At 35.0% G+C, this 14,977-nt stretch overlaps 1 protein-coding gene across 2 annotated transcripts in view; it reads right to left on the reverse strand.

Moving 5' to 3' along the window:
- Positions 1–2,528: 2,528 nt before the first annotated feature.
- The window catches only part of Plod (procollagen lysyl hydroxylase), a 264,942-nt gene continuing 252,493 nt past the window's right edge, over positions 2,529–14,977 (reverse strand). The window contains exons 14-16 of one of the 2 annotated variants that reach the window (XM_089098841.1): positions 12,048–12,185; positions 6,163–6,291; positions 2,529–2,953 (exon numbers count right to left, since the gene is read on the reverse strand). In XM_089098841.1, coding sequence (XP_088954967.1) covers positions 2,798–2,953; positions 6,163–6,291; positions 12,048–12,185 — 423 coding nt within the window. In that variant the 3' untranslated portion in view covers positions 2,529–2,797. The remainder of the gene's footprint in view (positions 2,954–6,162; positions 6,292–12,047; positions 12,186–14,977) is intronic. The other variant, XM_089098842.1, reaches the window with a different exon arrangement.

The following is a 14,977-nucleotide window of genomic DNA, read 5'->3' on the forward strand; positions in this document are numbered from 1 at the left end:
AACTTTTGCTCGTTTTGAGTTTGACTCGGCTATTTATTATAATTTGTATTCGTTATGAGTTTCATTTAGTTGTTGATAGTGATTTGTGTTGGTTTTACGATTGGAAGATTATTTGACTATTTCTGCCCATTTTTGGCTTAATAGAGCTCTTTACTTTTCTTTGAAAACTTATTCTGTGGAAAAAGTTTTTTAAATTAACACAAATATATGACATCGTCATTCAGCCAGGGGGCTGGTTCCCCCTTGCCCCTCCCCCTCTTATGGGCACCCAGGTAAAGAGTGAACCACAGCCCATAGTAGCCAAAAGTTAAAAACCGCGTTTACAAAAAAGTTACCAAGTGAAAAAATTGCCATCTGACACTAATTCAGGAATGGTGACTATTATATCGGTTTTTCTTTAAAGTAAAAGCTTATTGCGAAAAGAAATTTATGGTGATTTCGAAAAAAGCCTGAGACCCCTCAAGAATGGCGTCAGATCAAAATTAAAAGCGTACCGTTTGAATCAGCATGGTTGAATACATTTTACAGAGAAATTACAGTCCTCCTCCTTGAACAACAAAGAAAATCGCTTTTTTGCATCGGTAGCACTGAACTGCCTACTTTTTTTCTTATTTTTTTTTCTAGCAGGGCTAGGGATTGGCTAAACCATCATAGAGAGATATGTAATAGCTCATTCGAAATGGAATTAAATTTGTAAGTGCCCTTTTTAAGTGACCAAAATATTGGAGGGCAACTAGCCCTCTTCCCCCAAAGTCATCCAATCAAAATTTCGAGATTGCCATTTTGTTCAACATAAGGGTCAAATGTCCAACATCTATGGTTTTAGTGATGATATGACCCTCCAAAGTCCGTGAGGAAAGGGCTGTACACTGTATTAGTATCGGACGTATCGATATCACGCGCATCGGTACGGGCGCATTGCTATTAGGTGTTTTGGTATCGCCTGCATCTTAGACAAATTAGGATTGACTTACATAAAAAATGTTGCTCACAAATACGTCCTTCCTATAAACTTAAGCCACAGAAAACTCCAATTTGAACTAAAAAAAAGACGTTTTGGGTGCCTTGTCTCAAGTGGAAACATGGGTACCCATAAGGGGGGGGGGTCAAGGGGTTGCCAGCCCTCCTTGGTTTAATAACGGTGTCATATATTTGTATTAATTTAAATAATTTCTTGATTTCCTTTTCTTGATGTTCTTCTTTTAAAAAATGAAAATGGTCTGGATTTCAAAATTTATAGAAAACCGATAAATAACAATATTGACTTGACCCTTTCTTTAACTGGCCGGACATTTAGTATTTGCTCCCCAAATTTTTTGAGGAGTTGTCTTTTCTAAGAAAAATACTAATAAGCAACATGTATCCAGAGTGATTAATTAACCAGACTTTTTCAAAGAGAAGAAAAAGGTTTCTAAGGAAGTCTTGGAAACAACTCGGGAGAAGGATGTTTTTTGTTCCTTACCATATGTACCCGGGCTAACTGAAAAGCTCAAAAGGAATTTGCAGAGTAATGGTCTAAAGGTAGCTTTAAAGAGTAATAATATTTTGGGTAGGTTTCAAAATACTGGGAAGGATCTAACTTCATTGGGGCAACAAAGTGGGGTCTATCAGATCCCATGTACTTGCGGAAGCTCATATGTGGGACGTACTAAAAAGAATTTCGAAATGAGATTGCTACAGCATAAAGATTCTATTTATTCGGCTTTAAAGCGAAATTCAAAGTCTGAAAATTTTACTTCAGCCCTTCCAGAACATATTTTCAATTTTCCAGACCATTTTATATTGGTCGATAATGTCTCTTTGATTTCTAGGAATCCGGGTTTAAAGCAAAATTTTCGTGAAACTCTTGAAATAAAGAAAATCTTATTCAAGAACATTGCTTTGAATCGGGACACAGGTGAATTTGGGCTAAATTCTATCTACGATAATTTATTAAAATCTAACAAAACAAAGTTAGAGATAGATATAACATTTGGTTTATTAGTTTAATTAATCAAAAAAACTTTTTGCACAAAATAAGTTTTTCAAAAAAAGTAAAGAACTCCATTAAACCGAAAATGAACAAAAATAGAATCAAATAATCTACCAAGCGTACAACTACCACAAACCAGAATCAATAAATAAATGAAACCCAAAACAAACAGAAATTAAAGACAAGAAATATACAATTACCAATATTTAGCCCAGATTGGACACTGCGTAACTTCCTAAGAAAAATGTATTACAAGTCGTGAAATTTAAAGAATGAACAAACAGAAAATAAAAAATACGAACTAATACATTTTTGTATTAAAAAAATAAAAGAGGTTTTAGGTACTTAGTTATTAATAAATATCAAACTAAAGATTATTTAATCTAATTAGTAGTTTTACTGTAGTTTAAAATTTTAATATTGTGTAGATTAGACAGTGTAACCATCTAAAAAAAACAAGTCATAATTTAAATAAAATGAGGAAAGCTTCTTCCTTTGACTAAAGCCATCATAGCTGTTATCCTATCAGCTAGCGAGTCAAGAATAAGATAATAACTTTTAGATAAGAAAAATGTATTGAAAATACAATCTAGCAATAAATACGAATAAACAAAAGGCACAATACTTTTCTTTAAAAAAAACATTTAAAACATTATTCCCTAAGTAGACGCAAAAATCAATTACCATAAATAGTGACAAGAATACAATTATGAAATAAGTAGCTTGATGAAAGAAAAAATTCATAAAGCTAAGCTCTCACTTGGATAAAATAAAATGAAAGAGAAAAAATTCGTTAAATTTAAAATAAAATAAAAGAGTTCAACTTCAAGGATCTACAAAGGAAACTAAAATATATCGGGTTCCCTTTGTTGTCGGCAGTCCTTCATGGTAGTGTGTCAGTTTTCCAGGGTGAATTAAAGTCCAGCCAGGTCTAGATTTTGTAACACTACAGTTGTATCGAAGAAAACGTGCTCCACCACCCTACAAACAAAAATGTTGAAAAGCACTAACTTTAATAGGCGTAGTAGCTTGGGCAAAGAGTATGTGTAACTTATAAGAGTGGGAACTGGTGCTAGTGTGGATAAAAAAAAACTATCAGCGCCCGATAGCGTTCAGTGACACTTGACATTTTTTCCAGAATAATAATGAGAATAATTAATTTATTTAGTTTAATTGGTAAAATTAGGGTAATAATAAGTACTGGTCTCATTTCCTGACAAAAAAAAAAGACTGCAGAGTTTGAAAAATTACCATGTATTACCAAACGCTAGATGGCGCTGATAGATTTTTTATATATACAAGTGCCAGTTTCCACTCTTATAAGTTACCCATACTCTTTGAGCTAGGGTGCAACATTTGTTTTCTTAACTAAACTCCAGCCAGGTTTTTATTTTGTAAAAACGCTGTTATATACCAAAAGAAATGCAGTATTAGCTGCATTCCAGATTCAACAAAAAGTAACTTTTTTGTTCCAGGTGACGTTGTTGGGGTAGTTGGAAGGAAAAGTAACTTTAAATTTACTTTCTTAGTAACTTTTACTAAAGATAGTTAACGAGCATCTTTAGTAAAGTAATTGTGTTTCATTATCATGATTGCAATTACTCATTTGGAAATATATTAAAAACAATGCAATTAGAGTAAATTATAATGACATAGTGATGAATAAATTTGAAGACTATGCCCTTACAAGCCAGACAAGTCCATAGTTTCTTCAAAACCGTTATTGATGAATATCAACTTCAAGTAACTTCTGTAGTTAAAGTAAAGGTACTAGGGTTTGAAACCAGGAATACCCCCACTATCATAGTTGGAATTGTGTGCTGTTTAATTCATTGAGCATGGCATTAATTGTAAAATTTGTCAATGAAGTTATGAGAAACTACGATGTCGGTGGCAAAAGTAGTTTCAATTCCCGTCTCTCCATCTTAAATCAACAAGGGTGCAACTCATATAAGCTTCCCATTCCCTTTGGCTAAGGGCTATATTTGCTTCCGGGGTCATCACCCCACTAGGGAGAACGCATTTACAGCCTTATTCGTTTCACACCTCTCGTTTGCACTATATTCTAAGTTTTTCTGGAAAGAAACTATTTTCTACTTTTTAGTCAATGTTGAAAACGTGTTTTTGCAACAAAAAAATTGCTAAGAACGCAGATTTTACTAAGAGCGACGATACTACTTTATGCGTGAATTTTTCTACGCGTACACATTTTTACAGGTGCCTTTTGGGAAAAACGGTATCTGTGAGGAGTTTGAAAATCTTAATACACTTGGCTTATTGTTTGTCAATTTTCGAAACTCTCCAATTTATTTATAATTATAAACTATTTCGATTGCTACAACTGAAAATTTACTGTAGCACCAGGCCACCCGCAGCCAACACAGGGTGTACGCTCCTCCTCCATAACAGTCTATTAAAGGCTTCCCTCTCTACACCCTCACAAGAAGACTCAATTTTCTTAAAATAATTTCTTACAAACACTTTCTTCACCATTCGGGGACAACCTACTTTTCGGTTAGCGAAAACAGGACGACCTTTAGTAATCTGCCCTCCTTCATCCACAGAACGTGTCCAAGCTATCTCAATCTTTCTCTCATGATAGCCCTAAAAGCAGGATAGAATCACACTTTTTGCACAGCATACTGCTTGAAATACGATAACTCAGGCAGGTATCCAAAACAATCCGTAGACAATTCATCTGGGAAATATTTAACAAAACCTCCTTCTTTTCAAGCGCTACGTTTCAGAGCCATAATTGACCACTGCCATAACTGTGGCTTACAATATCCGGATCTTGATTCACAAATTATTCTTCCAAACATTTTCATGTGCAAAAAACACAATGGGTCTTGGCTATTCTCATTCATCGTCTTTACTAATAGTATTACTCATTTAAGTGAAGCTATCCACATAGATCGATATTTTCGTTACCCATCATCTCTTTACCCTCAGTTATTCCCAGTGCAAGCGAATTAGTCTTCTTAAAATAAATTTCCAAACCATATCTTGCATCCTGGACTCTCAAAACCTCCAAAAAAGTTCATTTTTATAACATTTTCAACTAGAACGCTCCAATCGTTATCATAATCCAAATCTAGGGGAATTTTACTTTCCCATGTGATTTCATGCTTTCCCAAAGCTTTACTGTGCTCCCTAGGACACATTCCATCAAAATGATCCGCATAAATGAGGATAAAACGCAACCCTGCTTAACTCCTAATTCAATACTAACCTCATCTACCTCCTTGACCAATTTTTTTTTTAGATCCTTTTTAAAACCAAGACGGAAGCAAAAGATAAACCCCAGGTAGGTGATTATTTTTACTATTTAGAAGTAATGCCCTAGAGTAGTTGACTAATGTTTTTCCTCTTTTTTCTGGGCTATTTTTCGAAACCACAGGGTACAAACAAGTTTAAACTGGTACTACTTAAGAACAAATTTCTCGAGTATTTGATTTTTGACAAAATAATAACAACGAATATGACGAATATTAAACGCAATCCTGCTTAACTCCTGATACAAGACTAACCTCATCTACCTCCTTGACCGCAGCAATATCATTCTAGTACACAGTACTAATAAACTTACTATATTTATCTGGTACCCTACTTTTTTATATTATCAGCATCTTCTTTTTTTCTTTCTTGCTTCTTTTTCTCTTTTTTTCTCTTCTTTCTCTTTATTATGTTATTATAAGTGTTAATTTTAAGAGGGTAATTACTTCTGAACAAGCGTTAGCTTATGGAAGGTCATTTGTTCTTTTGCGTTGTGTTGTTTTTGGAATAAACCCTTATCTTATCTTATCTTATCTTATTTCTGGTATACTTAATTTGTGTTATAAATTAGTACTAAAATTTTCTCTTTTTTTCTATTCCTAGCACGCCCCTAGGACAACTTGCCTTTGCAAGTTCATGGGCAGGCTAGAAGATTTAGTTGAAAGACTTGTTTTTTTTCATGTTTTAAATATATATATATATATATATATATATATATATATATATATATATATATATATATATATATATATATATATATATATATATATATATATATATATATATATATATATATATATATATATATATATATATATATGCATTCTTTGAATCTATGTGTTGATATTTTTTCTACTGATTATTTTAATTTTATGCTTGTCAGCTCTTCATACAAACAATGCTAAAGTTAATACCTCATAATCAATTCCAGGTCTGTTTAAAGCAACGTTCAGAGTGTATGTTGAAGTGTCATGATGAGGTCGCAATGCAGGTTGTTCATCTGGCTTGTAACGAACCACAAAGTTAGACTGCGTTCTTGGTGGCTATAATAAAACAAGACTTTATTAGGTAAACTGTTTTTTAAAGGATGCGAAATTAATGTTTATGCGTTGAATATGAGTTGATTTTTAGGGTTAGAATAGTTTCTTAAGAAGTTGAATTTGAGTAATTGTTCAACTATAAGCAATAAACTAGATTTTATACTTCTTTTAAGCATTAATTAAAATTTAATAGGCCTAATCAATATTTCACCAGCTTTAAATAATTTAAAGTTGTGTTACTATTACTATGGGTTTTACAAGTAGAGTTGAGGCTCAGGTGTAAAGGCACATTGCCTCCAGACCTAAAAAACCTAATTAGTGGTGAAGAGATGTGACAAATATTTAATTTCCCTGTCCTTACTATATGTTTTCCAAGCTGCCGGACATCTACTTCCTTATTGTACCATCCAGCTAAAAATTAAATTTATGAAGTGTCTATAGCTGGCATCTAATCCCAGGCTGATGTCTTTTGTTAGATGTCCACGTTCATATCAAATTTTTGCCAAATTCGTGAAGTGGTACTACATATTCGGATGAGATGATTCTAAGAATTCCCAACACCTGTAATGGTTCAGTAGCCATTTGTATTTCAGAACTATTACGCCCTAAGAGATGTCAAGTCAATATGCGAATAAACTTCGGAATCCTTCCTTTTGTTTCCTTCTCATGCCAATTTTACTCCACCCTTTCATAGCTCTGTCACCTTATTGCCACTTTCCAGAATCTTTGAGAGCACTTACGTGTTATAGCGACCACACTTTGTTCTTGAACTCTAATGAAGCCCGTCTTCTATGCCGACTTGGAGATAATCAGCTAAGCCTGAACGAGATAAACGGTTAACTATGCAGGTATATTTTAATTAAATATTTAATATATAGAGGTGGTTAGGTGAGGTATTTAATATAATAAGTTCAGGCGGCCTGGTTTCCATAATTCTCTGTTGTATTTTCCATAATTTTGATGCCAAAGTATTATATTTTCAACATATTTGGTATATTTCATTAGGATTAACCTAACTTTACTTCTTTGGCGTGGTCGCTATAACACGTAAGTACCTCTTTGAGACATAGAAATAAAAGGTTCAGTTCCCTAGCATCTCAGTGATACCCCAGCCTTGACTGCTTTATTTGCCAATTCACTACCTGTGATTCCAGTGTGTTTTGAAGACCAGATCAGTCGATCTCCATTGTATGCTTGTCTTTATAATGCTTAATAGCAATCGCAACGCTTCAAAGCATAACAGTTACATCAGTTTCTTAGCTGCCTGTTCTGATTTTTTACTACATAAGAAAGATCATTTAAATAACTCAAAAATAGCACAGGCCCTAAAAATGATCCCTGGAGGACGCCAAAATTCACTTATGAGGGTGAACGGGAAAGTGGATCAACAGAAATTAAACTATCATTCAAATAAGACTGAAACCAAGAGAGTACATTTCCCCTTATGTCAAAATGAGACATCTTCGGTAGAAGAATTTAATGGGTTAACATTTCAGCAGGGAAGACCACAGTAGATTAGTCTATCCAGGGTAATAATTTGTGTTCTCTTTTTTCAAACCAGGAACATTGTGGTATATCACTAATCTAGTCTTTGATTTCCTGTCAGTTCATAATTCATCTTTATAACAGATTATTTTGGTGAAGCATCGCAACGGTGAAGCTCGCTTTACTTTTATCCTTTATGGCAATATGAAGTTATCTTTCAGGTTATACCAATGGGACAATATTATCCTTGGGTATAGGCAGCTAGCGACACGTACATGGTAATGAAATGCAGTTGTCTACATGGATTTGGATTGTACTATTTTGTATCTGCTGTCTCTGAGTCCATTGATGAGAAATCTGTGTTCTGATTCCAATTTTTACTGCTTGCTCCTCTAAAACTATTGGGTGAATTCCTGCATACAGCACCATGGACGTCGTGGCTTTTCCATGATATGCTGACGTGATTATTAGGCAGGCTAGCACTCCTAACCTTATTATAGGGGCCATGTGGCTCATAACTTGAGTCGAATTTATCCGTAACACTACACAATGTGATAAAGCTAGTCCATGCGCTGCGTTGGCATGGGATTAGTATTTACTCCTCTGTATCTGCATCTGTTCTAGTGCGCTTTTAGACATTAAGAATAAACTTGAAGCAGGTTATGCTGAAATTATCCCAAATCGTGGCCGACATTCCCGTAAGGTGGCGTTAGCTAGACTTTATTCAACTTATTGTCACTATTCCATTCATGGAAATACGCCATATTATAATGTTAGTGGGTCAAAATAAATTATTGGTATTAATCTCAGTCCAGGGGCACCAATAGAGGGGAAGACAATTGAACCCCTCTAATTTTCCTACTCTACGTACCTACATTTTTGGAAATCTTTTGTTTTGGCATTTTCATTGGCAAATACCTTTCTTTTTAGGTGTTTCATTAAAAAAAAATAACAACAAAAAAAAGAAAAAACAACAAATTACTCTCTCATGAGATTTTAAAAATAAATTCTGTCCTACTTCTCTACATTTTTGTTAATAGGCACCCACTGTCTCAGCCAAACTTAGATAAGCACAAGGTAATGCGACATTGGTATCGACATTTTGACTGACGAATTCAGACGATTCGAACTGGATTTATTAGGAGTTTCAGAAACTCATATCCCAGGGGTAGGAAGCATGAAATTAGGTGATATAGAATTTGTTTACTCAGGCAGGAACATGGGCGCCCATATAGGGGGGCGGGGGGGCTCTTGCCCCCCCCTGGCTGAATGATACTGCCTTATTTTTATATTTTTTTTCTGAGATTTCTTTTATATAGCATTAAAAGTAGCAATTAGACGAAGTTTGCCCCCCCTGGAATTCAGCTTATGGGCGCCCATGGGCAGGAAGGATGGGGTACATAGACAGGGAGTAGGGCTCATGATGAATAAGGAAGCTGTGAAGTCTTGTTTAGGCTTGGAAGGTATTAATAATAGAATACTAATTGATCATTTTATGACGAGTTAGTTCAGGGTATCAGTTATGATAGTATACACCCCTGTAGAACCAACTGACAGAGATACTAGGGACTCAGATGAATTTTACTTACAGTTACAGGAACAAATAGACAAGGTCCCAGGTAGAAATATGATGCTATTACTGGGAGATTTTAATGCCCAGGTTGGTAGGAATAGGGATAGATGATATCCCAGCCTAGGTAAATTTGGTGTAGGAAAAGAAAACAGTGAAGGATACAGACTTTTGCAATTCTGTAGGTATAACAATCTAGTTATAACCAATACGGTGTTTGGTTATAAAATGACCCCTAAGTTAACAAGGTATTCACGTGATGGTAAGACAGTAAACCTTATTCATTATGTTATAGTAAACCGAAGACTGGCAGGATCAATACAAGACACTAGGGGATATAGGAGTGCTGTTATTGATGTTAAAAGTAATGATCACCATCTAGTAGTGTCAAGGGTTAGTTTAAAGCTGAAATATCGGAAGGGTAACTACCTCCCGGGAAGTTATGATGCTGGTAGACTCCAGGATGAGAATTTGAGAGAAACTTTCCAGGAACAGTTGAATACTAAACTTGAGAGTTTAAAATTTGATAATGTGGAAGATGGTTGGAAAAATTTTAGAAAAATAATTTGAGAAGTTGCTGAAAGTGTATTAGGGATGAAAGCTAGAACTGCAGCTAAGAATATTAGTGAAAAAGCTTTATGTTTAATAGAAAGGACAGAGGACTTGTACAAGAATTATCTGAGTGATAGATCGTATGAAAACAAAAGAAATGTAAAGAGAGTGGAGAAAGCATTAAAATATGAAGTAAGAAGGTGGGAAGTGGAGGCCATGGATAAAATTGCCAAGGATCTGGAAGCTGAAGCTAGACGGCATAATAGTAAAATATTGTACTGGCACGCTAACAAATTGAGAGGGAGTAGTCGATCTGGACTTGTCCCAGTTAAAGATGGGAATGGGGTCGCAATTAGCGATAAGGAAAAAACTAAAGAGAGATGGGCCGAACATTTTGAGAACTTGCTTAACCGAGATAGAGTTGCAGGAAAAAATATAGAGGAAAATGAAAAAGTTTGTGATACCTTGGATGTGAAGGGAGATTTGTTTTATGAGGAGGAATTAGCAACAGTATTACAAGGATTAAAGAATAATAAGGCTCCAGGTGCTGATAGGGTGGTACATGAGTTTCTTAAATATGGTGGCTCTGAGGTTAGAAATAAGTTATTAAAGATTATGAATATGATTTTTGAAAAAGGGGAAGTACCTTACGATTTTAGAAAAACCTTAATTAAGCCACTTTATAAGAAAGGTGATAAAAGTGAGTGTGGTAATTATCGAGGCATTAGTCGGGTCTCTGTAGGTAGTAAATTACTTATTAATATGATGCTTCTAAGAATGAGAGAGGTCGTAGACAACTTTTTGAGAGAAGAGCTGAGTGGTTTTTGAACAAGGAGTGGAAGTGTCGACCAAATTTTTATCTTTGGAGAAAAGGTTGAGAAGTGCCCGAACCGTCGAACACATTTGATCCTTAGTTTTATAGATTATGAGCAAGCTTTCAATTCTGTTGATAGAAAAGCTTTAGTAACGGTTTTATCCTTGTATGGTATACCAGACAATTACATTAAAGTGACTAGTGCTATGTACGAGAATAACACTGCATTGGTTAAGGTAGGAAATGAGGTTAGCAGCTGGTTTTGTATTAAATCAGGAGTTAAGCAGGGTTGTGTTCTATCCCCCTTTATATGAATTATTTTGACGGACTTTGTTTTAAGGAGCACAGGAAAGGCATTGGGACACCACAGAATCAAATGGGGAGGAAAAAGTCTCCTGGACTTAGATTATGCTGGTGGTTTAAGCACCCTAGATGAAAGTGTGAGCAAAATGAATGAACTTTTAGAGATTTTGCAAGTTGAGGGTGCTAGTATTGGTTTGAAAATTAATGTTAGGAAGACTAAGTCACTAAGGCTAGGAATAAGTGAAGATGAAAAGGTGACGTTGGGTAACGAAAAGATTGATCAGGTGGGCAGCTTCACTTACCTTGGTAGCATTATTAGTAACGATGGGGGAGGAGTAAAGATGTTAAAAATAGAACAGCCAAGGCTCAGGGTGTTTTTTCACAGCTAAAAAAAGTCTGGAAGAATAGGAAGATAAGTCTGCTAACCAAGATTAGAATATTAGAAGCTACAGTGATGACAGTCGTCAAATATGGCTCTGAAGCATAGACGCTCCGAAAAGCGGATGAAGATTTGCTAGATGTTTTCCAGAGAAATTGCTTAAGGATTGTTCTGGGTACCCGGCTGACTGACCGTATTTCAAACAATAGGCTATACGAAAAATGTGGTTCAATACCACTCTCTAGGGCTATAATGAAAGAAAGTTTGAGGTGGTTAGGGCACGTCGTGCGGATGAAGGATGACAGATTGCCGAAGATTGTTCTTTTTGGCCAACCATCTAGGGCTAAACGGAAAGCAGGTCGTCCCCGTCTGGGGTGGGAGGACGTCATAAAGAAAGATTTAAAGGAAATGGGAACTTCGTGGGCGGGTGTAAAAAGGGAGGCTCTGAATAGATTGGGGTGGAGGAGGATCGTGCGTAGCTGAGTTGGCCTCAGGCGGCTTGGTGCTGCGGTGAGTTGTTAGTAGTAGTTAGTAGTAATGCGTAAACAATAACACCTTCACCTTTTCCAAGAAATCCCAAACCGTCAAGTTTTTACTCCTTCCATGTACAAAATTCTACATTCCATCACCATTCCTTAACTTTAAATTTATCTTACTTCATCATCATAACCTGGATACACTCTCTGAACCAAGCGAAGGCTATAGTAATGAAGAATATGTAGCCAAATTTGTTCCAACTTAAGATCGTAGTCAATAAGACGAATTTCACGAGTTGGTACGGGATCAGGTGGGTCCTAAAAAGGAACTTATTGTATAAGTATTTAAACCCTGATTTCTTTAGTCCTTTCCTGAAAATAAATATACACTGTCAAATAGAAGTTGAAAAATATACTCTTGTATCTATTTACCACTTTCATCAGGAGTTAATATGAAGTTACTGACAAGATGAATTAGAACCTGAAATATCAAGGATTTATTTTCTAATTGGTGAGATTATTTAATCCTGGTTCTTATATTTGCTTAGCTAAGGCCAATCCGGCATTTCCAATTTGGGCCAATCCGGACCACTAATAAAGAGACCGCAATTTCTTATTGGTCGAAAGTTATAATGCCTTGGCTCAGCATGCTTTAAAACTAGACTTCGTTCTCACAGTTTCATAGCCAATAACAATAACAGAAATTAATCGTCATGAAAAACTGATTTTAATGCAACTCAAGCTAATTATAACTTATATTCGATTAGGCCCATTAAATGCTAGATTAGAGATATTTATTTTGCGCGGATAGTCTCTTGAGGGTGGACATGAGCAGGTTCAATGACTCTTTGATTGATTCATCCCAAGGAGGGCCACTTGGTCATTCGTTGTTACCATATGTCACTATATGTTACTATACTGTTACCATATGTTACTATACTGCAATAAATATAGTTAATACGTCTTGAACTGTTGAGTGAAGATCACTTTATATATATATAACCTTTTTTATTCTATCTACTCCCCTTTTCTATTTATCTATCTACATCTACTTCATAAGAATATTTTAATTTATATTGAACTTCAGTTAAGACTTTGACCTAGACTCTGGAACAATTTTTTTCTGAGGCAAATCTCTTTATTCTTTATTTAGTCTAATATATACTCATTTATCCATCCGTCAATGACTACTACTAAGAACTCACTGAGTCATCAGGCTGCTTGAGACCAATGCCTTTACGTAGGATCCACCTCCACTTTAATCTACTGACGCTTCACTCTTCACACATTTGCATGGATTGAAAGTGTCATAGGTTTTTTTTTATATATTTTCATTACAGCAAGCTTTTCTCTGTTGTCACTGCAGCCCCCCTTCACCTCGTTCTTATGTCCTCTGGTTCAAGCCAGGAAAACGTCTGTACTCAAATGAATCAGGCCGAGGAAATTGAGTGTTAAGATGGAAATCCAATTTTGGCTATCAGTTGAGGATAAAGACAAAACTTTCAGATTAAGAAAATTAATTATCTCTTGAACAGTTTTTTACTTTGTTTTTGTTTTTAATTTTTGTGTTTTATTTTTCTTAAAAAAAAAATGGAATTCTTTTCACAATTCTACCGTTTGTGACATTGCCATGAAGGTGAATGTCAATGAAGTTGCAAGTATACTGCATGTGTCAAAAAAGAACACAGACAGGCCTTATAATTTTAAGAAATCTATTAGGAAGGCAGAGGCAATCTTAGAGAAGAGACAGAAGGGGTACTTACCCCTGGCGCAAAATTTCAAATAAATAGTCTAGCGGTTATAATCATTTTGTAATATTCGAAATTTTATTTGTATTAAAATAAAATAGAGGGTGTAGTTAATAAACTAAAATAACTAATAAATTATTAATTAATTAATAAAATAAATTAAAAAATAATGAAATAATAACAATTAAAATAATCAAATAATAATTTGGTCAGCAAATCACAATTTGGTTAAAATTAGGTCTGAAAACTTTATGGGAGACAGGAGGGGGGTAGGGGCACTAATTAACGTTTTTCCCCGGGCGCAAAAGAGGCAAGAACCGCCACTGTAGGGAGGGGAATCTAGCTTCAAACAGGAAACGTAATCGTAGACGATTTCTTGTATTTTAGGATTGGGTACGTCCAAAGCCGAATCAAGAATGGTGGGAGTTTGAAGATAAATTCATAGTTTCCCGTGTACACCATACATGCTGGAAACTATACTTATTCAAAGCGTGGTGAACGTCAATGGAAAAGTAAATTATTCAAATGCCTTAAATATGTAGGATTTGAAAAAAAAAAAAATAAAATAAGATATCCATTTATTAATTCTGTTGTTGGCAATAGAAATCTCAATACTTTTAAGCATGCACTTTAGCAGATTTTTTAGATGGTAGCATAATTCTAATGTAGATGAGGCAAATTAAAGCCGGTTACAATAGCAGTTTAAATCAAAGACATAATAGACCACATATGATGGATAAGATAATATTTATTGCAAAAAGCCTGTGGGCCATAGCAACAGATAATACAGTCTACAGTGTGTTGTGGTGTATTGTGTAATAACAAAGTGGGTTATACTGTGGTCTATTGTGTAATAGACCACAAATTATATTGTGAAACCCAAGATAATTAGATTTCCAGCTGGCAAAATGTGCCATGTGCTTGACCATTTTGATAACAATTTTGACGATGAGTTATTCACCATAAGTTTTGGCTTTCAAAGTGCATTTTGGTATATAAAAATATATAAATTATTCTGGCAGACGAATATAAGCTGTATTGGGCCTGAAAAGAAAATATACATAGAAATCACTTAAATTATCATTATTTGATCAATGGCACCAATTCTTGTTTTTTTCGGGGGGCGCGGGGGGCCAATTTCAATTTTTTCATATCTAGATGATGTCTTTCGTTTTTTCACTTTTTTAATGTAAATACAAAAAGAAGGTATTCTTCAATGAAAAGGTATTTTTTTTAAATCTAGGGGGGGGGGGGCAAAATTTTTTAGGAAGGCAGATATCCTTCTACAATTGACGCTTTTGAATTTGAGGTTTTTAGTACTCAAAGGTCATTGTTTAAATTATCGCAAAATTTGATTATGGA

Source organism: Artemia sp. Qi Xiang Cuo, chromosome 13 (genome assembly GCF_049724085.1).
Source record: "Artemia sp. Qi Xiang Cuo chromosome 13, ASM4972408v1, whole genome shotgun sequence".
NCBI lineage: Eukaryota > Metazoa > Arthropoda > Branchiopoda > Anostraca > Artemiidae > Artemia > Artemia sp. Qi Xiang Cuo.